The 25258-nt window shown below is 46.8% G+C and overlaps 1 protein-coding gene across 1 annotated transcript in view; it reads left to right on the forward strand.

The window, feature by feature from the left end:
• The window catches only part of LOC122815199 (serine/threonine-protein kinase WNK1-like), a 3137204-nt gene that overhangs the window by 1369142 nt on the left and 1742804 nt on the right, over positions 1–25258 (forward strand). The window contains exon 6 of the mRNA XM_044087493.1: positions 11874–12033. Within this exon, the coding sequence (XP_043943428.1) occupies positions 11874–12033 (160 nt within the window). The remainder of the gene's footprint in view (positions 1–11873; positions 12034–25258) is intronic.

Raw genomic sequence — 25258 nt, forward strand, 5'->3', positions numbered from 1 at the left:
ATAAATGTAGATGTTCGAGTGTATTCACTGTTGCAGCCCAGGTTACCCACCCACCATCCCCCCTTTTCTTCTGATGGAATCTACCTTTCCTTCTCTGATTTATACAACCTATGTGGTGCATTTGCTTGTGGATGAAGGTAAAGTTTATTTTGCTGCATGTAACTTTATATATACATATAAATTTTGGCTACCCTTTTAGGGGGCACCTGACATCCGGGGCAAGAAAATCTAAAGAAAATGGCATCGGCTGCTTCTTTTATACCCCTGATGACCTGACGACAGCCGACGCAGGACCCAAGACTTTGGAATTCAGGCCGACAGAGGGCAACCTGCCAGCAGGATTACCCAAATGTAATGACTGCAACAGTGAATACACTCTAACATCTACATTTATGATAAGTGTACACAATTGTGCTGTCTGCGTACCTCTCACTTCAGAGATATGTATATGTGTGTGTATATATATATATATATATATATATATATATATATGTATATATATATATATGTATATGTGTGTGTGTGTGTGTGTGTGTATATATATATATATATATATATATATATATATATATATATATATATATATATATATATATATATTATGCACACACCTTTTTCTCTTTTCTCTTCACTGCTTTTCCTTTAAGGAAGAGTTTTGAACTGGGTATTTATCCTTGTGACAATATTTTGTGGGCTTTCAAGGCGTCTGTTAAGTGTGTCCATACTCTTGGCACATTAGCTAGTATCAGGTAGGGGAGTTCAGTAATTACTGCCAGGAGGCAGGTAAGCAAACTTTCTAGATGCATTGTGTACACTGCTCACAACAAACGTCAGTGGTACCTCTGTCCAGAAAGAACCGAAAATGGCGCAGACTGCTGTCCCCCATTTTTGCCAAAATGCCTGGCTTGCATCCTGGTCAGGGAATAAATCTGCTTAGCTTTGGAGATGTTCAAAAGCTCTTGGTGTTAGGGTGGATGTTTCATGGGTAAGGAATGATACTATGGTGGTGATCTTTCAATGTTTCCATTGTAACTTTTGCTCCAGTGACTGTTGTCATAGAGATGTAATTTTGCCTCCTTTGCTCCAGATAGAAAGGGGATGCAGTAGCTAAGCAAACTCTGTCATAGTGGGTTGCTAACTACACTGTATTTTGCCATGATGAAGTAAATCACTTATTGTCAAATACCTCTGCCAGAATAAAGTCCACAAGAGTCATATCTACTTTTACAGTACTTGTCTCAAAAATCCTCATATTGATGGCATTTTTGCATTGCTACTTAGTCATCAGTACACACCTTCAAGAATTGATTAGACTTTGATTTTGAGAGCTGGGACTTCTGTGGCACCTTTCTGATTTCAGAATTTTTTTCTGAGCCTGTACCTTACTTTCATTGTTCCTCATCGTTCTATCTACTGAGAGGTATCACTTTTCACTACTTGTGATTTTTCCTAAAAGTTATGCACTGCAGAAGGCCTGTAAAATAAAGGAAAACAGATATATGCTCATCATCATTTGCTTTGTGCAGTGGCCTTCTGCATTTGATGAGAAGGCATCTGAAGTCCAGTATAGCACATATGTGCACAGCATTAGTGGATGTAATGTGATCCTATCTCGCCTACATTCTCTACAGATGGGTTCGGAGCCGATCCTCGGCTCCGACTCGGCTGCTATACAATAGAACGCAGTCTCTTATTGGCTGAGTTACCTCATATCCCAGGAAGCACCACTACTGCTTCCCCAGATCTCGTTTGCCGCTTCTCAAGCATAGACGTGGTCTCGGACTTGGCTGAGCTAAGTATCTCTTAGTCAGAAATTTTTCTGTCTAATTTTTTGTCAAAACTTACCCAAAAGCTGTTTTAACAGCTACTTGTTGTTGTGTGATTGGTTTTTGATATATTCTTGTGGTAAAATTGTGTTTTTTGTGGTAATTAACGGTCCCGTTTAAGTTAGAGGGGCCTAGCCCTATCCTAGGCGTTTTAGTTAGAGTCTAGGTTGTCTTTGTGTCAATTTTGTTTTTGGTAGTCAGTGTTTATTTTTTAATATAGCCATGTCTAAGGAACATAGACCATCAGGGTTTAAAAAATGTTCTAAATGTAGCTATAAAATGTCCATTACGGACCACCATTCTTTATGTGTCTACTGTTTGGGCCCGAAGCATCTCCAAGAATCCTGTAGCGTTTGCCACGCCTTTTCCTCTCGCGTCCTCTAAGAGAGGAAAAATAAGTTGATCTTGAAAGGGCTTATTACCCCTTCCTTTGAGGAAGCCCTATCTTCTTCTTCTTCACCTTCGAAGAAGAAAAAGTCTTCGGCTCCGACCAGTCCGTCGGACCCGGCAGCAAAAAAGTCACGACAGGCTTCTCCGTCGGCTCCATGGACTTCGGAGCCGAGGGCGGAACGGTCTGCCTCGATGTCTCCAGCTTCGACTCCTCTGGTTTCGGAGTCGAGAGCTCGGGCGTCGAGAGGCGAGTCATCTCCATCGGCTCCACTGCCTTCGGAACCGATGGGGGTTGCCCGCTCAGACTCTTCCCCTTCGGTGCCGAAGTCCACATCGGCTCCGAGGGAAATTGCAGATGTAGTGGAGTCTCCCTCGGCGCCGATACTTCTCGAACCATTACGGAGCCGGTCCCCCAGTCTTTCGGAGCCGGCGGAGAAGTCGACTCGGACCCGGTCGGTCTCTTCTCGGTCGTCGAGGATGTCCGATTCGGATTTAGAGAGGGTGCTTCAAAGGCTTTTTCAGTCTCCAGTCTTTGCAAAGTTGATCTTGGCTCCAGCCCAGTTGGCTCCGGAGCCGATCTCCCATCCTGCTACATCGATTCCTCCTCCAACAGCTTCGGCGCCGTTGGAGTCGGTGTTGGTGGAACCGGTGGAGGTTATCGGGTCGGTTCCGACTCTAACTCCAACCCCGTCCCTTGGGTCGGGGTTCGGTACGCGGACCTCCTCTGTCGGCCCCGGGGGGGACGCTTCGGGACCGATCCTTTCGGTTCCGAGCCTCCCTCTCGGCGCGTCGGTTGCAGGGGTTCCGACTGCTGTTGTGGCCTCGGGGGTTGAACCGTCCCAGGACTCTGGGGGTCCCGCCTTCGAGGCCATGAGGAGTGCCTTGGCCAAATCCTCTGTGGCCACTTCTACCATTTCACCACCACCTTCCTTGGGCATGGAGACTGGCGCCTTTGCAATCCCTCTGTCTCACAACAGTGGGGCCCCTGGGCCTGAGGTTACCCCCATTGGGGGTTCCCTTCTTCCTGGAGGTCCCTCCGACACGCTTTCGGAGGAACCTCCCAGGAAGAAACAGTGTAAGAGGAAACACGTAGACTCCCCTGATGAGTCTCTCACCTCGGATACCGACCTCGATGATGCGGAGGGGTCCCCCAAGTCGTCCTCGGATGATGTCTCCTTTGCGGACATCTTGGAGATCCTCAAGCAACGAGGCGACTGGCAGTCTAAACCCCCTTCGACTGAGGAGTCTGTTTTCCTCAAGGCCTTCAGGGCTCAGCCCTCCTCCTCCTGGGTGTCTCCGCCCTTCGATGAGCTTCTGGATTTGATCTCTCGAAGGGCGTGGGAACACCCGGATTCTGTTGAACCGGTGCCAGCTCGCCCCAATAAATTCCTTTTGGCTCCCCCAGATAAGGACTTTCTCTCAAAAGGCGTGGCTGTAGATGCTATGGTGGTGGCATCTGCCACCCAGCAAGATGTGGCAGAGGCTTCGACGTCCGTCCATCCTCCTAATAGAGTCTAGGAGCATGGATTGGTACGGCAAGCGTATCCTTTCTTCAGCGGCCTTTACATTAAGGTCTCTGAATTACTTGACACATTTCACCAGACCGCAGAGGGATCTGATCAAGGAGCTTTCGGATACCCTCTCTGGTAACTTACCCGAGCAGTTGGCCCAGACGGTTAACTCCCAGTTGGCTACCCTGTCTTCATTATCCAACTCGTCCATGAGGCTCATTTCTTATGCGGCCGAAGGAGTGAGCAGAGCGGCTGGAACAGGTGTTGCTCTACGGAGACCAGCCTGGCTACGCCTGTGTCACTTTGCGGAGGCCTTTAAGTTTTTCTTTGCCGACGCCCCCTTTGATGGGTCCTCACTGTTTGGACCCAAGGTAAAGGACACATTGACTCGCTGCGAACAGGAGGGTAAGACCTTAACTGCCGTAGGGGCCCGGTTTTCCACTCCCTTTAGACCTTATCCCAAGGCACGAAGAGGAGGGAAAATGTGGTTCCGTAAGTCTCAAAAGCCTTACTCGTCGCAGCAGAGTGATTCCCCTTCTGGAGGCAGAGGAGGGGGAAATTTTTCAGGGAGATGCCGTCCCAGAGGTGGTGGAGGCCCCCGCAACACTGGAGACCGCGAGTCCTTTCGTGGCTCCTCCTTCCAGCATCCCTGAAGGAGTACCCGACTGTGCAGCTCCGGAGCCAGTCGGGGGTCGTTTTTCGAGACACCTAAAGGCCTGGGAAAATATCACTCAGGACCAATGGGTGCTTCGAATCATCGCCGGAGGTTACACCATTCCCTTTTCTCAACCCCCCCCACCAGTCCAAAGAATCCCGGACCCGCCACCCAGTCAACGGGATCATGCAGCCAACGAAATATCAAAGCTGCTTCAAAAAGGGGTCATCCAACCTGTCCCTGCAGACCAGGCCGGATCAGGGACTTACTCAAGATTCTTTTTGGTACCAAAAAAGACCGGGGACTTGAGACCCATTTTGGATCTCAGCAAATTAAACCGATTTGTGAAAAAGTCCAAATTCCGGATGGTCACTTTGCAATCCATTCTTCCGCTTTTGGAGAAAGGTGTTTTGATGTGCTCCATAGATCTCAAAGACGCCTACTATCACATTCTGATGGATCAGGCGTCGAGGAGACACTTACGCTTCAGCCTAGGAGACAGTCATTTCCAGTTCCGGGCACTGCCCTTTGGTCTCACCACAGCCCCCAGGGTGTTCACCAAATGTTTGGCGGTGGTGACTGCTCACCTGAGAAGTCTAGGATTCCAGGTGTTTCCATACCTAGACGACTGGCTCCTAACTGCCACCTCCAGGCATCTACTCTTGGAAAATCTAGCAGCCACTATCACACTAGGCAACTCCTTAGGAATCACCTTCAATTGGTCAAAATCTGTATTGCTGCCATCTCAGCGTATTCTGTTTATTGGTGCAGAAATAGACTCAAGACAGATGCGAGTCTATCTCCCTGCGGAAAGGATAGCAACGCTCCAGTTTCAGGTTCAGGCATTGCTCCTCAGACGACGTGCTCCAGCGAGAATGGTCCTACAGCTGTTGGGCTCCATGGCAGCCACCATTCTTCTGGTCCCCTTGGCAAGGTTGCACATGAGGATACTCCAGTGGCTCCTATCAGTCCAGTGGTCTTATCAAGACCTTCCCCTCAGTCACCACATATTGATCACAGAGACGTGCAAACAGGATCTTCGTTGGTGGCTTCTTTCCTCCAACCTGAATCTAGGGTGACCCTTCGTTCCCCCACTCCCCTCTGCCACGTTGACTACGGACGCCTCCCAGACAGGGTGGGGGGGACATTATCTGGACAGGTCGGTCCAAGGCACGTGGCACTCCGACGAGAGTCTTCTCCACATCCAATATCCTGGAGATGAGGGCGGTGCTTTTAGCGTTGCAAGCACTGCACGATCACCTCCCCCAGGGTACGATTGCCATTCAGTCCGACAACATGTCGGTAGTCTGGTACTTAAACAAGCAAGGAGGGACCAGGTCCTACCCCCTTTGCAGAGAAGCCATGAAAGTATGGGATTGGGCGATTGCTACCAAGCGTTTCCTAGTGGCAACGCACATTTCGGGGAAATCCAACGTGATAGCCGACAGACTGAGCAGAACTATTCTCTCCCCTCACGAGTGGTCCTTGAACGACAGAGTGGTAGCGCAGATTTTCACGAGATGGGGAGTTCCTTGTTGCGATCTTTTCGCAAGTCCCCTCAACGCGAAATGCCAGCACTTCTTCACTCTCACCCCAGTTCCGGGGGAGATCCCCAAGGACGCTCTAGTCCACGTTTGGCCCCCCGGTCTGCTATATGCCTTTCCACCGGTTCCCCTTCTCCCCAAGGTGATTCAGAAGGCGATTCGCTTGGGAAGCAAAATGATACTAATCATCCCATACTGGCCTCAACAAGTCTGGTTCCCCTTTCTTCACAAATATGCATTGGAGGGTCCTTGGTTCCTGGACCAAGTTCCGGACCTTTTGACGCATCAGTCAGGACAGCTCCATCAGTCCCTCCATTCATTGAAGTTAGCAGCCTGGCTACTCCTCTTCCAACCATAGTTAGGAGCCATTCTTTCGCCCCTGAAGTCATGCACATTTTGTCTTCGGCCCACAAGACTTCTACTAAAAAGATATATAGCAATAAATGGAAGAGGTTTGCTATTTGGGCCCAACTCCGAGGATTAGACCCTATGACAGCCTCGGTGTCAGAAGTACTGAAGTTTTTAGCTTCCCTATTCAACCAAGGTTGCTCAGTGTCTACCATCAAAGTGCAATTGGTGGCTATTTCCAATTTTCATGAGAGTGTAGAACCACCTTTAATGAGCAACAAGTTGTGCAAAGCCTTTATTAAAGGAGCTTGGCTTCTACGACCCCCTATATCTCAACCTGCACCTCCGTGGGACCTTAACATGGTGTTAGGTGCATTAACCTCATCTCCCTTTGAGCCGGCAGCAACCTGTGATCTAAAATTTCTTTCTTGGAAGACTGCCCTTCTAGTTGCTATTACATCAGCCAGGCGAGTTTCAGAACTTCAAGCCCTATGTGTCAAACCACCATACCTGGTATTTCACAAGGATAGAGCATCTCTTAGACCAAACCCATCTTTTATACCAAAGGTTTGTTCTAACTTTTGTTTACAACAATCACTGGAACTACCAGTCTTCTTCCCTAAGTATTCAAACAGAGCTGAATATACCTTTCACAGCTTGGATGTACACAGACAATTACGTTTCTATTTGGATAGGACACACCAAGCACGAAAATCAGATCAACTGTTTGTGTCCTTTTCGGACAGTAAATTAGGCAAAGCCGTCACAAAAGTCACTATTGCCAAGTGGATCAAGGACTGTATCAATCATATTTATCTCATCTCAAATAAGGAACTTATGGTTCCAGTGAAAGCTCATTCTACTAGGGCTATGGCCACTTCGGCAGCCTTTCATTCCAAGCTCTCTATTAGTGATATTTGTGCGACTGCTACGTGGTCGTCTTCGCACACCTTTATTTCTCACTACAAATTAGATGTGGCATCCAGGGGTCGAGCTTCCTTCGGTTCCACAGTTCTCAGGAGTGTTTTCCAGTGAGCCACCCAGGAATTAGGTGCTAGGGACGCTGTCCCATCTGTAGAGAATGTAGGCGAGATAGGATCACATTACATCTTTTAGTTATGTACTTACCATAACTTTAGATGTATGGGATCCATCTCGCCTACATTCCTAATAACCCACCCTCCTTCCCCCTACCTCGTAGACCAGGAGAGACCGGACGATCCGAAATTGAACTTCTTTCCTCTCTTGAAAGACCTGAGAATGTTATAACAATAGATGTAATGGGATCCATCTCGCTTACATTCATGACAGATGGGTTCGGAGCCGATCCATCAGCTCCGACTCGGCAACTAATACACTAGCACGAAGTCTCTCATTGGCTGGGCTACTCCCTATCCCAGGATGCACTACACCTGCTTCCCCAGATCTCGTTTGCCGCTTTACAAGCTGGACGTGGTCTCGACTTGGCTGGAGCTAAGTGGTTCTTTTTTACCTTTTACTGGTCTTTGACCTTGGGGGTTTTTCTCTATATATTAACCAAACAGCTGTTTTAACAGCTATTCTTTGTAATTTGTATATCTCGTGTCTGTGTTTGAGTGATTTCTAGTACTTTATTTTTTTCAGTTGGGCAAGGCCCGTTTAAGTTAGAGGGCCTTTGCCCTACCTTTGACTGCTGTTTAACTGCTACTTAAGTTGTGGTTAGTTGTTCTTGGCTAGGCCCGTTTAAATTAGAGGGCTTAGGGTCGTTGAAATTGTATTGTCTGTGTCAGTTCACTGTGTTCTTTTTTGAGGTAAAATTTCCTCAGTACTCGTACCATTGTGTCTCGCTCTTTATTGGCGCTTTTTTGTGATAGTCTTATTGCTTGTTGAGTGCCTGTATTATGTCAAAGGAGCAGAAGTCAGGCTTTAAAAAATGCACTCGGTGCAGTTACAAAATGTCCATCACAGACAGCCATTCAGTTTGCGTTTATTGTTTGGGGCCGAAACATCTGCAGGAGACATGTAGTGTCTGTCATGCTTTCTCCGCTAGGGTTCTTCAAGAACGCAAGAACAAGCTGATTTTGAAAGGGCTTATTAAACCCTCCTTTGAGGAAGCTTTAAATCCTCCTGTTGCTTTCAAAAAGAAGATAGTCGGCACCGACAAGTCCGTCGGAGCCGACTTCTAAAAAGACAAAATTGACCTCTTCTTCCTCGGCTCCACTGACTTCGGGGCCGAGGGTCGAAGGGTCTGCCTCGATACCTCCTACTTCGGCTCCATTGCCTTCGGAGCCGCAAGTTGGAGTATCGAGAGGTGAATCACCTCCATCGGTTCCAATGGCTTCGGAGCCGGTGGAAGTGTGCAGCTCAGACTCTTCCCCCTCGGCTCCAAAGAAGGCTCCTTCGGTGCCGATGGTGGTCCATGCTGTGGTGGAGTCGGCGCCGACAGTATTGGAGCCGTTCGAGCCGGTCCCCTTCTCTCTCGGAGTCGAGAGGAAAGTCTTCTCGAGTGTCTACCTCCTCTAAATCTTTGAGACTATCAGATTCGGACCTGGATAGGGTTTTACAGAGGCTTTTCCAATCTCCAGTGTTTACTAAAATGGTCTCGGCTCCAGCACAGTTTGCTTCGGAGCCGATCCCCCCTCCAACACATTTGATTCCTCCTCCAACCTCTTCGGAGCCGTTGGAGCCGGTGGTGGTGGAGCAATGTGGAGCCATACGGTCGGAGCAGAGACCCCTTGCAGGCCTTTCGGCTCCGATTATGCTTCCTACCCTGTCCTCCGGTTCAGGGTTTGGTACTGCGACCTCTTCAGCCGGGCCCGAGGGGAATACTTTAGGATTAGGTGCTTCGGTGCCTAGTCTTCCTCTCGGAGCATCGGCTGCTGGAATTCCCAGTGCCATCGTGGCCTCTAGACCAGTGACTTCCTTGGATTCTGGAGGTCCGGCCTTTGAGGCCATGAGGAGCGCGCTGGCCATGCCTTTGCCGGTTCAACTAGATTCTACCTCACCGTCCCTAGATTTGGAGACTGGTGCCTCTGTTGTGTTGCAGCCCCGGCAGCGGGCCCCAGGGCCTGAGGATACCCCAATGGGTTCCCTTCTTCCGGTGGTCCGTCCAAAACTGCTTCGGATGAACCCCACGGAAGAAATTGTGTAAGAGGAAGCACGTAGACTCCCAAGATGAGTCTATTACATCGGATACTGACCTCGATGATGCAGAAGGGTCCCCCAAATCGTCTTCGGATGATATCTCCTTCTCAGATATCTTGGAGATTCTGAGACAGAGAGGTGACTGGCAAGCCAAAACCCCTTCAGCTGAGGAGTCAGTCTTCCTCAAGGCCTTTGGGGCCCAGCCCTCCGCCTCCTGGGTGTCTCCGCCTTCTTGATGAACTCCTTGATTTGGTTTCTCAAGGGTGTGGGAACACCCTGATTCTGTGGAACCGGTGCCTGCGAGGCCCAATAAATTCTTGTCAGCCCCCCCCCAGAAAGAATTTCTCACAAAGGATGTGCCTGTAGATGCTTTGGTGGTGGCTTCTGCCACACAGCAGGACGTGGCAGAGGCTTCGACGTCTATTCATCCTCCTAATAAGGATTCTAGGAGTATGGATAGGTACGGGAAGCGTACCCTGTCCTCAGCGGCCTTTACCTTACGGTCGCTGAACTACTTATGTCATTGTACGAGGCTCCAAAGGGATCTTCTCAAAGAGCTAAATGACTCTCTTGTTGGTAATCTACCTGAGGCACTGGCCCCGACTGTTGGCGCACAGATGACTACCCTCTTTTCTATTGTTAACTCGTCCATGAGGCTCATTTCAGATGCGCCGAAGGGCGAGTAGAGCGGAACAGGCGTTGCCCTTAGGAGGCAAGCCTGGTTACGCTTTGTGTTCGCACGGAGGCCTTCAAGTCTTCCTTCACGACACCCCCTTTGATGGGTCATCTTTGTTTGGACCCAAGGTGAAGGACACACTAACTCGGTGCGAGCAGGAGGGCAAGACTTTGACTGCCGTTGGGGCCCGTTTTTCCGCTCCTTCCAGGCCTTATCCCAAGGCTGGGAGAGGAGGGAAAATGTGGTTTAAAAAATCCCAAAAGTCTTTCTCTACTCCACCCAGTGATTCCCTCTCCAGAGGCGGGGGGGGATTTTGGAAGACGCCACCCCAGAGGTGGCAGAGGCCCCCGTAACTCTGGAGACCGCGATTCCTTTCGTGGTTCTTCATACAACCAGCGTTCCTGAGTTGTTGCCCGACTGTGCAACTCCGGAGCCAGTCGGGGGTCGCTTTGCGGTTCCACAGTTCTCAGGAGTGTTTTCCAGTGAGCCACCCAGGAATTAGGTGCTAGGGACGCTGTCCCATCTGTAGAGAATGTAGGCGAGATAGGATCACATTACATCTTTTAGTTATGTACTTACCATAACTTTAGATGTATGGGATCCATCTCGCCTACATTCCTAATAACCCACCCTCCTTCCCCCTACCTCGTAGACCAGGAGAGACCGGATGATCCGAAATTGAACTTCTTTCCTCTCTTGAAAGACCTGAGAATGTTATAACAATAGTCTGTTTCTGTGAGCATGAGTGCGGACAAACAAGATCTGGGGAAGCAGTAGTGGTGCATCCTGGGATATGAGGTAACTCAGCCAATAAGAGACTGCATTCTATTGTATAGCGGCCGAGTTGGAGCCGAGGATCGGCTCCGAACCCATCTGTAGAGAATGTAGGCGAGATGGATCCCATACATCTAAAGTTATGGTAAGTACATAACTAAAAGTTTTGGTTGGTGGCCTACTGTAATTGATGCTTGCTATCCATCCTACCATCTCCCTGTATCAGGATGATACGGCGCAGTAGTGCAGCAGTAGCATTGTCGCCTCACAGCAAGAGGTTCTCTGGTTCGATTCTTGGCTGGGGGTGCCTTCTCTGCAGAGTCTGCATGTCCTCCCTGTGTTTGTGTGGGTTAACTCCGGGTGCTCCGGTTTCTTCCACATTGCAGACATGCATCTGGAGCCTTTCTCTTTGGACCTCCGCTGAAAATTGGCTTTGTTCCAAGTCGGACTTTCCTTGTTAACAAATGTTAAAAAATAAAATAAATAAATAATGATCTTTCAGTCTTTTGGAATGTGATGGATTTTGCTCTACGTTGGGAAATGTGTAATGTATTTTTCTTTGTTTCTGTTTTGCAGTGTTGGTCACTCAGTAGATGTTGAGTTCAGACTAGTGTATGAGCTTTGTGTCTCCTAGCCTGACATATCATGTTATAGCATGGTCCACTGAAAAAAATGTATAAAAGGTGTTGAGGCATAAAGGTATAAGATATCGTATAAGGAATTCACAAAAGTGACCTATTGCAGGATGGTTGGTTATAGGTCAGATGGTGAATACTTGTGTGTACCATCCTAATGTTTCATGTTATTCTGCTTAATTTTGAGTATGCTTTGAATGTAGTGCAGTTACAGTTACCTGTTTTGTCATGTGTCTTGGTCAAATATCTGTAAAGGATGTTCAGTCTTAACTATTCTATCACCAAATAATTAAAATGCAGCTTTCATCTAGGACTTGTTTTTCAGTCCATGTAACAGAGGTAAATGTCTACATTTTATCTCTAGCTCTTACTAGTCTCATTTGACTTTTAGTGCACACTCTGATGTAGCATCAGGAATGAGTGATGGTAATGAAGGTGTTCCAACAAGTGGGAGGCATGAAGGAAGATCGACTAAAAGGTACCTTCGAAAGTCTGCAAGGAGTCGTTCTCGCCATGAGAAGTCCTCCCGGTCAAAGCTTCGAATACTCAATGTGAGTTAATCATGCAGCAAGTTATCATTATTTTGTCTTTTGTGGGAACTTACTTAAATTTACATTAAAAAAGCTTTGATCTGATGTTGTTGGTTTCATTTGCTCTTCAACCTGTGGGTACTCTGATCCGGGATGGATCCGACTGCTGCATTTCCAGCATTTGATCTGAGTTCCAAGCTCCTCCCCTTAATTCCTCTGTCTCCCTCCTCCCTTCAGATCTCGTTTGTCGTACTAGCTTTCGTGTTGTGGTCCGGGCTCTAAGCATCTGTTGTTGGGTACGTTTGTGGTTTTTTGTGTTGTACCTGTTTATCTTCCCACTTTTCTATCTCCCCTTCTCATTTTCCAACTTAGCGCTCAGGCATCGGGTACTTATTTAAAAAAAAAAAAAAAAAAAAAACTTTCCTTCTCTTTCTTTCTAGTGTAGTCTGTGTGAGTGTTTGGGTCTCTGTCTCTTTCCATCTATGGTGGAGACTCCTAAACAGGGATTTAGAAAGTGCACGGATTGTGGCCATAAGCTATCCCCAGCTGATGGCCACACACTGCATAGTTTGTTTAGGGGTGGGTTGGGTCACCTCGATTCTTCCTGCTCGATCTGAGTGGGGTTCAATCCCCACATGTTGATCGACAGGAGGAATAAACTCATTTTGAAGGGCCTTTTCCCCTCTATCTCCTACAGAGGCCTCGGTTGCTTCAGTGTCTTCGGCTGCCTCTTCTGCTTCTTCCACCCTGGCCTGTGGGACTCAACCTCCCACTAAGAGGACCAGGGACTGAGGCAGATTGAGGAAGCAATCCCCTGACGCCTCGGCAGAGCCTGTAGCTAAATCCCACCCAGCTGCTACCATGGGTTCCCCCCTGCTCTGTTCCTTTGTTTTGCCTGGAGCTGGAGGTGTCTTGGTTTCGCTCACCACCATCCACTTCCTCTCATCAGCTCTCTAGACTGGTGTTGGTTGCATTCCTCTTCCAGGTCCACCCGCAGCCTCTCTGAAGCAGAGGTGGACAGACTGATGCAGAGATTTATCCACACACAGATCCAGATTGGGAGTCCCTCACGGACCTCAGTCTGCCCCCCCCCCCTCCCCGAAGATGTTTCCTTTGGAGACATCATGGAAATCCTTTGTCGTGGAAGGGGGTGGTCTGCTCAGAAACCCAACCCGGATGACCAGTGTTCCTGGAGGCATTTGGCACTGGACCCTCTACATCCTGAGTGTCCCCTCCTGTGGATCCCCTGGTGGATCTGATTACATGTCGGGGGTGGAAGGAGCCAGACACGGTGGAGCTTATCCCCAAATACTCTGATAAAATACTTAGTGCTCCTTTGGACAGGATGTATTGGATCAAGGTATCCCGGTTGATGCCATGGTTGTGGCAGCAGCCACCAAGAAGGAGCTGGCGTAGGAGAGCTCCATGGTCCATCCTCCAGACCGAGAGTCCAGGACGATGGACCGTTTTGGGATGTGGGTATACTCTTCAGCTACATTCTTGGTACATGCGCTGAACTATATGGCACACGTAACTAGATTTCAGCTAGTCCTAGTCAGATCACCAAGTCTACCTCAGGGTCCATGTCGGTGGAGAATAAAAAGGATGTTCATCGTGTTACCCTGCTGCAGTCATCACACTTGGGTTATCCTGTCGTCAGGCGGTCCCGCAGTCGGCCGGAATTCCAAAGTCTTGGTCCGGCGTTGGTTGCTGTCGCCTCTTCCCTGACGTCAGTGCGCCAGGGGTATATATAATGCAACCGACGCCATTTTCTTCAGTCTTTCTTGCCGCGTGGTGCCTGAAGCAGAAGCAGTTCGCAAGTGCCGGTCGGCCAACTCCTGGGATTTTAGAATTCGAATTTCAGACCGAAGTCTTCTATAAAGCTAAGTACCCCGTTGGGGAAACTTTTCTTGCCTCAGACCGATGTCAGAAAAAGTTAACAATTGTATTTCTTGTGGGAAGCAAATACCTCATAAGGATTTTCATTCTTATTGCATACCTTGCCTAGGCCCAGACCACGACGTCACTACTTGTTGGTTTTGTGCTAGGTTTAATAAGCGTACTATTAAAAGATGCTTTGATTTCGCATGACACTACTTCGGTAGGAAATTTAACTACACCATGCCGTCGGAGCAACCAACTACCGGCGTGCACAAAAAATGCAAGGATAAGGACAGACAGCCCAGGCCTAAGCCAGATTCCGAGGCCTCGGCTGATCTGGTCTCCGGTCCTCAGTGAGGCTCCGACGCAGCCCCTGACTACCACAGATCTGGAACCCGAGACCGCTACGGAACGTTTGGCGGAATGCACCAGTCTGACGCAGCCATTTAGTTCAGGCCCATCCGACGACATTGCTACAAAAGACGTCGGTGCTGCAGAAATGCCATCAGTTTCTGAAGGCGTTTTCAGACCGACGACTCTCACCATTAAAACGTTTTCTAAGTCGAAGACTCCTACTAAATCTAAATGGACTGCACTTCAGTCTCCTGTTCAAGGCCCTATGCCTAAGAAACAGATGCTCAAAATGGCTGAAGATTTGATTTCTCTAATCAGGGGTTCCCAGCCCCCTCCTGACAAAAGGCCTAGACAAGAGGAAGATTATGCATCCTCTGAGCAAGTGTCCATTTCTTCAGACTCCTCTGAGGACCAAGATTCCTCCTCTCCTTATGAAGATTCTGATGCTGAGGACTCTATTCCCTCAGCTTCTCCTCCTGAAGACTACTCCTTTGGGGAAACTTTACACACTATGAGGGAACATTTTCACTGGGAAGGTCAGGATTACTCTGACTCAAAGAAAAAGCTCAGAGAGTTTATTTTACTCCCCCAACACAGACCACTTGCCATCTCACCAGTTTTGGACATTGTGGATGATGTTTATTTAGAATCCAGTTTCAACCCAGACTCTCTACCTCCTGCTCCGGCTAAGCCTGACAGATACTATAGAGTGCCTGACTCCCACAAATTTCTTTACAAAAGCCCTGTAGCTGACCCAGAGACCATCTCCCAGGGTCCCAAGGGGGCTAAAGCTTCTATGGCTAAAAACCCAGTACCTTCTGAGAGGGATTCCAGAGCACTAGACAGGTGGGGGAAAAAGGTTTACACCTCATCCACACTAGCTATGAGGGCACTGAATTGCCAATTTCACAAGCTTAAGTATCAGCAATTCCTAATCTCTCAGTTAAAGCAAAGAATAACTACTCTCCCTCAACAATCTGAATTGAAAGAAGTACAGGATCTGTTGCATGCCACTGAGCAGGTGGGCAAACGTATACCTTACAATGTGGGTTTGATTCTTTGGAGGCCTCCTGCAGAGCAGCTGTCACTGGGTCTGTTATACGCAGGCATGCTTGGTTAAAGGAACAAAACTCTGCCTGATCGTGTTAAAGCAAAACTACTGGATGCTCCCTTACAGCAGGATGTTCTTTTTGGAGTTAAAGCAGAAGTTGTTTTAAAGAAAATGGAGGATAAGGCAAAATCTATGCAAGACAGTCAAAGATTTCCTACAGGTACAACCCCCTCGCTTCAGCAGAAACTGGCCAACAAAAAATTGGTCCTTTCCAGCTACTGACAGACCACAGAGGGGTAAATACAGACGTCCAAGGGGCAGAGGACAACCACAAGCCCAGTATAAACCTCGCCAATGGGGCACTACAACACAGAAGGGAGGAGAAGACAGGTCTCAATCCACCAGAAGGCAAACTCAATGACTTGTACCTCCTCTGGCCAAGAAATACTCTCTTGGCAGCCCCCTTGGGGGGAAAACTTGCACTTTTTGCAGACAGCTGGCACATTGTCACAAAGGACAAATGGGTCCTAGACATAATTTTACGAGGATACAGATTCCACTTTCACACCTTGCCAATGAAAAGAGGAATGCCAAACCTGCCACAAAATCAATGGGCAGAGGCACAAAAACAAATTACAGCTCTCATGGACAATGAGCCATTCAACTCGTACCTACTCGAGAGCAAGGCCAAGGATTTTACTCAAGACTCTTTCTAGTGCCCAGAAAGGACAATGCCTGGAGACCAATTCTGGACCTTTCAATTCTAAACACTTAACTTACAAGTACCCAAATTCAAGATGCTAACACTACAGCAGCTACTTCCCATGTTGGGCAAGGAAGCATGGCTAGTAACATTGGACCTCAAGGAGGCATACCTGCATGTCCCTATCAGACAAAGTTGCAGAAGATACCTCCGTTTCATTGCAGGTTCAACACGTTACCAATTCTCTGCACTGCCCTTTGGCTTATCTACTGCACCCAGAGTCTTTACAAAATGCCTGGCACCAGTAATTGCATACTGCAGACAAAGAGGAATTCAAATATATCCATACCTGGACGACTGCCTCATCCAAGCAGAAAGCAAAGACATTCTCTTACATCATCTGGCCTTTGTAAAGCATCTACTAAACTGCCTGGGGTACACAGTAAACGAAAAGAAGTCAAAATTAGTACCCTCACAAATAATGACATTCCTGGGTGCCAGCTTGAATACAACGGCCCAGAACACTTATCTTACGCCAGACAACTTCATCTGACCAACTCTTTGTATCCTATGCTACAGCTTCTCAAGGGAAGGCTATATCAAAGCAAAGCATTTCTAAATGGATAGGTCATTGCATACTTTTCTGCTATACCCATCATGGGAAACCAGTCCCTACTAACATTAGGTCCCACTCTACCAGAGCAACAGCTACCTCTACAGCCTTTCTTAGGGGGGTTCCAACCAAGGAGATTTTAGAAGCTGCAACTTGGAGTTCAGTACACACCTTTACCAAACACTATCACTTGCCTCTTTACTCTAAGACCAGGGCGGGCTTCGCCACTGCAGTTCTGCAGGGCCTTATAGCCTCCAGTAACCCTCTATGATACCACCCCCCTTCCTTAGCTTTGGGATTCAACCCAAGTGTGATGACTGCAGCAGGGTAACACGATGAACATAGTACAGTTTTGTACCTACCATAAATGTAGATGTTTGAGTGTTCACCCTGCTGCGGTCCAGGTTACCCTCCATCCATCTCCTCTGATCTACTGGCTAAATCTCTTCCATACCTTATTGATGTATTTGCTTATAGTTGAAGGGATTTTGTGTTTGTGCAGAGGTTACTCCATTTGGTACTAAATTCTGACCTCCTTTTTGGGGGGCACCTGACATCTGGGGCAAGAAAAACTGAAGAAAATGGCGTCGGTTGCATTATATATACCCGTGGTGCACTGACGTCAGGGAAGAGGCGACAGCAACCGACGCCGGACCAAGACTTGGGAATTCCGTCCGACTGCGGGACTGCCTCACGACAGGATAACCCAAGTGTGTTGACTGCAGCAGGGTGAACACTCGAACATCTACATTTATGGTAGGTACAAAACTGTACTTTTTCTCCTCTCAGATGACCACCCTCACTTCGATTGCTAGCACCTCTATGCAGCTTCTCTCTCATGCAAACGAAGGCACCGCCTTCTCGGAGCGCTTTAAAGACATGTTTTACTAACGCGCCCTGTATGACGGTTCCACCCTCTTTGGAAAGTTGGTACGCAACACACTAGTCCAGAGAGCGAAAGATGGGAAGAGACAGTCTGCGGTTGGAATCTGCTTCTTGACTCCTCAACTAACCTTTTCAAAGAATCAGCGAGGGGCAAAGAAGATGTGGTTCTGGAAGTTTCAGAGCTATTCCCAGGTTGCTCAGGGCTCTCCTTCACCCAGAGGCAGAGGGGGATTTGACAGACAGAGCCCTCAAGGCAGAGGGGGTCCAAGGAATCAGGGGTCTTGAGATTCTTTCTCGGACAGACATGCACAGCAGCCCTGAAGGGCTGCCTGGCTACTCATCTCTGGAGGCAGTTGGCGGCCGACTTTTGCTACACCCAATGGCCTTGGAGTTCATCACAGATGATCGTTTGGTGTTGCAGATCATAGCCAGAGGATATTCAATCCCCTTCATTCAACCACCTCCCCCTCCCAGATACCTTCCGGATGTTCCACCTGTGCAAAGGGAGAAGGCTGCACTGGAAATTGCCAAACTGCTAGAAAAGCGAGTCATCCAGCCCATCTCCCCAGACCAGTCCAGGTTAAACATCTATTCCAGATTATTTTTAGTGCCAAAGAAGACGGGAGACTTAAGAACCATTCTGGATCTTTCCACCTTAAACCTGTTGTTTGCCAAGACAAAATTCCAGATGGTCACCCTCCAATCTCTCCTGCCCTTTCTGCAGGAAAACTACCGGATGTGCTCAGTCGACCTTCAGGACACGTACTACTACATCAAAATGGACAGACACGCTCTGAGTTTCCTCTGCTTCTGGCTGGGGGGCCAATCATTACCAGTACAGAATGCTACCCTTTGGTCTCACCACAGCCCCCAGGGGTGTTCACCAAAGTGATGACATGGTAGCGGCTCAGCTGCAGGGCTTTCAGATCTTCCCCAACCTGGACAATTGGCTCCTTTCTGCCCCCTCCAGGCATCGACTTTGCCAAGCCAGGGATTCCCTTCTATAAACAGCCCAGTAGTTGGGCATAAACATAAATCTCAGAAAATCCCTAGTGACTCCCGTTCAAGTTCTGGATTTTATTGGAGCTTGGTTGGACACTATTCAGATCAAGATATTTCTAACCTCAGACAGACTCCAGTCCCTAAAACAACAGATTTTATGTATCCTTCAAGCTCAATCACCAGCAGCAGAATTGGCGGTCTAGGCATTGGGGTCCCTGGCAGCCGCGGTCATCTTCGTACCCATGGCCAGGTTGCACATGAGGGTACTTCAGTGGACCCTTGCAGTTCAGTGGACCCTGCTAGACCTTCCGTTGCCCCACCCTATTTGCATACCTCAGACATGCAGGGATTCTCTCCTGTGGTGGATTCAATCCCCAAGATCTTCCTCGGGGTTGCCTCTTTATTCTTCCTGCCCCTTTGACCACGGTGACCACGGACGCTTCCCTACTCGGGGGGGCATTGTTTGGGAAGGACAGTCCAAGGCACTTGGTCCCCCTGCGAGACTCTATTGCATATCAACTTCCTGGAGATGAGAGCGGTGCTCCTAGAGTTGCAAGCTGTCCATGCCCATCTTCCTCTAGGGACGATTTCCATCCAGACAGACTATATGTCTGTAGTCTAGTACATCAACAAGCGGGGGGGGGGGGGGGACCAGGTCTTATCCCCGGTGTCGAGAAACCATGAGAGTGAGTGGGAGTGGGCGATCTCCACTGGCCATTTTCTGGTGGCAGCGCACATTCCGGGGAGGTGTAGCATTCTAGTGGACAGGCTCAGCGGGTCTATCCTGACGCCTTATGAGTGGTCTCTGAATCCTTCAGTAGTGAAGCAGGTCTTTCTAAAGTGGGGCCAGCCTTGCTGTGATCTCTTTGCCTCTCCGCCTAATGTGAAGTGCAGTGAGTTTTTCACTCTGAACCCCCGACAGGGGGAAGCCCCCAGAGATGCTTTGGTTCAAGCTTGGCTGTCCGGTCTTCTGTATGCTTATACTCCTCTCCCTCTGATCCTGAAATTCCTTCAGAAAGCTTGCAGGCTGGGGAACTCTGTCATTCTCATTGCCCCATTCTGGCCTTGCCGTTCCCTTCTCTGTGGTCTCACATGCTGTCTCCCCCCCGGACATTAGATCTGGCTCTGGATCTAATTTCTCAGGGATTCCTCACCCAGATCTGGTCAGTCTGAAGCTTACTGCTTGGCTGCTCCAGTTCCCATGATAGTCAAGACTCCCGGGTTATCTTCACTTGTCAAAAAGATATTAGTTGCAGCTCATAAATCTTCTACCAGGAAGGTTTATTTCAGCAAGTGGAAGCGTTTCTCTATTTGGGCATCTCAGCATAACCTAGATCCTTTACTGCCCTAATTCCAGTGGTTCTAGAATTTTTGGCAAGCATTTTTAATCAAGGCGCCAGTTCTTCTATGGTCAAGGTCCAACTGGCAGCTATATCTAACTTTCATGTAGGTGACAACACTTTTAAGCTTTGCAAAGCCTTTTTTGAAGGGTACCTTTCTGCTTCAGCCACCAATTAAGGACCCAGTGCCTCCTTGGGATCTTGCGTTCGTTCTTCAAGCTCTTGTCTCTTCCCCTTTTGAACCTGCAGCTTTGGTGGATCTACAGTTCTTGATATGGAAAACAGCCTTTCCTGATTGCCATTACATCAGCCAAAAGGGTTTCAGAACTTTAGGCTTTATCGGTCAAACCTCCTGATATTATCTTTCATAAGGACAGGGTGTCCTTGCGCACTAACACCTCTTTCCTTCCCAAAATGGTTTTGGAATCAAACATTAATCAGTTAATTAATCTCTCTCTTTTCTTTCTGATATCTCAGAATAAAGGAGAATACAAATTGCACTTGTTGGATGTTCATAGACAGTTACTTTTTTACTTGCATAGGACTAAATATTTCTGCAAGTCTGACCAACTCTTTGTTTCCTATTCTAAGCCTTTTCTGGGGAACCTGTATCGTAGGTCACCATTGCTTGTTGAATTTTTCATTGTATTATTCTGGCATATTCAGCTAGAGTTTTAACTCTGCCAGATCATATTAAGGCGCATTCGACTAGATCTATGGCTACTTCAGCTGCCTTTGGTCCATAGTTTCATTGGATGACATTTGCTCTGAGGCTACTTGGGCATCTTTGCATAGTTTCATTTTGCACTACAAGTTGGACATTCGATCTAAGAACAGGGCATCCTTTGGCTCCGCCGTGCTCCGGAATATCCTTCCATGAGGGCCTCCCAGGTGTTGGGTAGATGAGGACTGTTGTCACACAGGTTGAAAAGCAAATGAAGACAACTTCAGATAAAGAAATCATGTACTCACCATAACGTTCCATCTGAGTTGTTGCTCTTCATTTGTCTTCAACCATCTCTCCCTGCTTCCCCCTGCATTACGTGGGCTGTATGGTAGTTTGGCCTGAAGAGATGGTCACCAACTTGACGTACGTTTTTGGCCCTCTTCATGCTTCTAGAGACTTGTTGTTATGGGGTAAGGTCTTGGGTCAGATTGGGATGCTGTAGATAGCAGCAAACTCTATCTGAAGGGAAGAGGGAGACAGGGGCATTATGGGTAGGGGAGGAGCTTGGAGCTCTGATCAGATGCTAGAAATGTGGCCAAGTCGGATCCGTCCCCGATCCGAGTACCCACAGGTTGAAGATAAATGAAGAGCAACAACTCGGGTGGAATGTTATGTTGAGTACATAACTTCTTTTTTTTTAAATATATGCAAATGAGTGGTGTATACAAGTGACTACATAATTATGAAGGTAAAAGATAAGTTCTGCAGATAAATGAAATGTATATGTAGCACTTGTTTTGTGCAATTCACAGTGAAGGATTGGCTGTCATTTCAAGTAAATGACTGTGGAAAAAAGTGAAGTCACACACTTAGTCATCTGCAAAGGCATATAACAGAATGCATCATCTGCATTCCATTCCTGTCTTTAGCATGTCATGACTGGGTTTTTGAGGGTACTGTTTTGTTTGTCACGCAAAATCAAATTTTAAGTGAAAAAAGAACTTTATTAAATCCCATCACATCTGTTGTGATATTTGCACCCTTCCTATTTTGTGTCTGGGAAGGCTACTTTCAAGGGTGATGTGCTGACGTTTGAGAGCGTTTGGAAGCCTCCTTTTCCTACTTCAGTACTTGTGTACGCTGCAAACCGCTTTTTATTTTATTATTTTTTTGAAAGGTAAAATTCATGTAATGCTGAAAATAGTTGCTGTGTGCCTTTGACATTTACTACTAAGATATGTTGCTGCTGTGCACTGTATGGAAGACTTGCTTGACCTACAAAACAGTATGTTCATCTGCAAAATGCAGTTGAGGCTGATATTCTACCCTTGTTTTCTGTGTAGCCGAACATTACCACCAAGTTTTAAATTGTTTGTTGCAGATGAAAAGGTATACATGATTTTTGCTTAACATATTCAAAAAGCTGGGCATTTAAATAACCAGAAAAGACCTCTGAACCTTCTAGCTTGTCACCTTTGCTGTGAATGTACCCCCACTATAATTAAACCAGTATGTACTAAAGGTAAACATGGAATGCATTCTGTTTTTTGTCTTGCACATGATCCTTTAAGATCTGTGTTTTCAAAGTCATTGTTAAATTTTTAGGTTCCCTGGATTTTTCTCTGTGTTAAGTATTCTGTATTTTACTGTTTTTGCTATTTAATCAGCTGTCTTGCAGTTGTCTGCTGTTCCAACTAAAGGTCAGTTTCATTCTAATTTTTTTCATAAAAGTTTGCCTAACATTTTCCACTCCCTCCAAGACATTTTCCTCCTTTCCCTATCACTTCTATAGACATCTTCTGTGTCTTTTGCTCTTTCACTGTATTAAAAAAAAAAAGCTTTAGTCACCATCAGTGATGATGGTGTGGAGTAAAATTTCTTGGGACGAGTGTGATTTTTTTTAGGTGAAAGGCAGTTTAAAATTAGTTGTCTCCTACATTAAGAGATGGAAAGTATCTATTGATATTGAAGAAATTAAAGGGTTCAACTATTTCGTCTCTTGCAAAAGCATCAACATCCATGTCTTTGTTTCTTTGAGGTATCTGAGGCTCAAAAAGCTAAGAGGAAGTAATCAGTTGAACTCCTCCATCCTTTTTAAAGATTCATCACCACATTCTAAGAAACTGAAGTCTAAAAAGCTTTCCTTTATTGCTTCCTAGTTTGAAGTTTGTAAGGCTCCTTTGTGTTTTTTGTGAGTACCATTATCTATTGTCCTTCAGCTGATAGCATTCCCTCAGTATGTGATAGAGTTAACAAAAATTGTTCTCATTCTTATTGCTCCAGACCTATCTGGCCTCAAAGTAGCTCATCTTTTGAGCTGGATTACAAAAAAATGTAGCAAGTTTTTATTGCGATTTTAACATATGTGATCTTAGGTTCTCTTCCTCCATTAACATTGGGGTGGTCAGAGTATTTTTATCTATTTCATAAATTTTTCATCTCTGTTGTCTTTCCGCACTAGGCCATGTATAGGAGGCTGCAGTTGACCTTGTATTCATTAGCACTGAGGTCTCCTTGTGGTCTGTGCCAAGACTGCAGAATTTGATATGTATTGTGTGCTTTGACCTTACCTTCAACATAGAGCATCTCAGTGTCAGTGCTATCGCCATCTGCAGACCTTTTTTGTGATGGCAGTTCAAGCTTTAAGCATCAGTGCTGGTGCATACTTATTTGAAGTGGATTGTTTGCTGTGGTCAGGATTTCAGCTGTCTTCATTGATGCCTTCAGCATTGATGTTTGCAGATTGTTGGCCCCTTTTGTTTTGGGTAATTTCTTTGAGACCAGGAGTGAGAGCCGCCCTCTGTCCTGTTCCTGGTACCTGTGATGTTTTCAGCTTCATTTGTTCAGGGCAGGCTTCTATGACCCTTAGGCCTATTTTGGCATTATTGCTGGTGTCATTGATGCAGTCCTACCCTGTATGTGCCTTCCTAAATTTCTGCAGTCACTTTGGTCTCCAAGACTAACATGTCACGGTTTCCTCAGATGTGCAGTCCTCGTGCAGTTTCTGCCAGCAAGTCAGAGGGAATAAAGGTTAACTGCTGAATGCAAGCTAACTAATCCTACCTGTGAGACAGTATAAGTAGTACACGTATAAAAGGAAGCACTTTGTCCGCAGGGTAACCTCATTTACCACCAGAGTTGGAGGAAGAGACAAAGCAAAAAGGAGATAGGAAAAGGAAGGGGTTCTATAACTTCAGTGTATCCTGCACGTTGAATTTCAGTTCCCTCAGCTGGATTATTTCCCCTAGTTGACAAAATAGTTTAGGTGGTGGTTATAACTACATGGCAAAACCCAAATGTTGTGATACTTATGTTGAAAAGATCTGACAAGATTTTTTTCGCCTCCTAAGGACTGGATGTCTTGTTTATCGACTCCTCAGGTCAACTGTGTAGTGTCTGTGGCTGCCCTTATGCAGGCTCTAATACTGCAGCTGCTTGCTGTTCATCCACTGAATAAGGAGTCTTTTGCATTGGGAAGGACAGAGAAGTGTGTTTATGCATTCTGCCTTTTTTTATTGAGGGTCATAAATTATTTTTTTTTTGTTTATGCTTTGCTTCTGGGGAGAGTTGGCTGGGAAAAAGAGGTTGCCAGATGGGGATTTGTAATTTAAGATGCACCCCTAGTTTGTCATAAACTCCCTTTTCCCCATTTGTACATGGGATGGGGTATAATAATAATAATAATCAGTGACCAAAATCCCCTACAGCTAATGTTTGCACAGCTGAGTGGCCATCCCAGACATCTGTTTTCTCATTTGCTGACCTCACCATGCTACTAGAAAGCAGAACGGGTATACACAGCAAGGTTTAGGCAAACAGAATTAAGGAAAAAGTGTCAGGTAGGGTCAATGAAGAAAGGACAATCCTTTCAGAAACTGGGATAACCTAAAGTAACAGACTTTGACCCCCCCCCCCCACAAACACACACATGCGCAGGCACACACGCACTCACTCTCTGGCAACCACATACATCTATCCCAGTGTTTGTCTTCATTATCTTTTGTGGCACTAGATAACCAGCGATCCAGTATTTTTTCCGTCTGCCTCAACCTGTGGGGCATCTGATCTGAGGCCAGCACTTCAGGCTGTTGTCTCCGATTCCCATCTTGTAGTGCTCTGCATTACCCAGTCTCCTCAGATTGCCTTTGCAGCTCTTCTGTGACGGATGTGGTTTCCAATGCTCCATTGAGATAAGTGCTTTAGTGTTTTTGGGTACTTTGTATGCCTAGGATTAGAGTTACCACTCCTCTCCATCTTCCCATTTGGAATTCAGCTGTTTGAAGTTTTCAGGGCTTTACAAACTTGGAGCATTTCTTTTCCACATGTTGCTGCTGTGTGCTTGGGTCCTAGCAGCCATTCAGTGTGTCTGGAGTTCACACTCTGTAGTGTGTTGATTTTTCCCTGGGAGGGAGGGGGCTTTTTATGTTTGCTGTCTTAATTTGTTGGAGCTTAGTTCTTCCTCCTGTGTGTTTGTGAGCATCCTGTTTTGCTGTGGTTATTGAAATACATTTTTACAGTTTGTCTTCTGGGTTGACAAAGTATCTTGAGAAGATTTCATGTTTTAGTTTTTTTAAGTTAGTGATAATAAGACTCCTTCCTGCTCTTTTGACAAGTTTTCCTTCCATTGGTTCTTCTCCAGTAAAGAAACCTCAGCAGATAAAGACAGAAAAGACAAGAAAGAAAATCAGGAATTGATCAGCTGAGTGCTCAGCTTCTGATGAGCCAGCTCTGCTTTTTGACTCCCTCTTTG

Source organism: Protopterus annectens, chromosome 11.part0 (assembly GCF_019279795.1).
Source record: "Protopterus annectens isolate FY-2018-M chromosome 11.part0, PAN1.0, whole genome shotgun sequence".
NCBI lineage: Eukaryota > Metazoa > Chordata > Ceratodontiformes > Protopteridae > Protopterus > Protopterus annectens.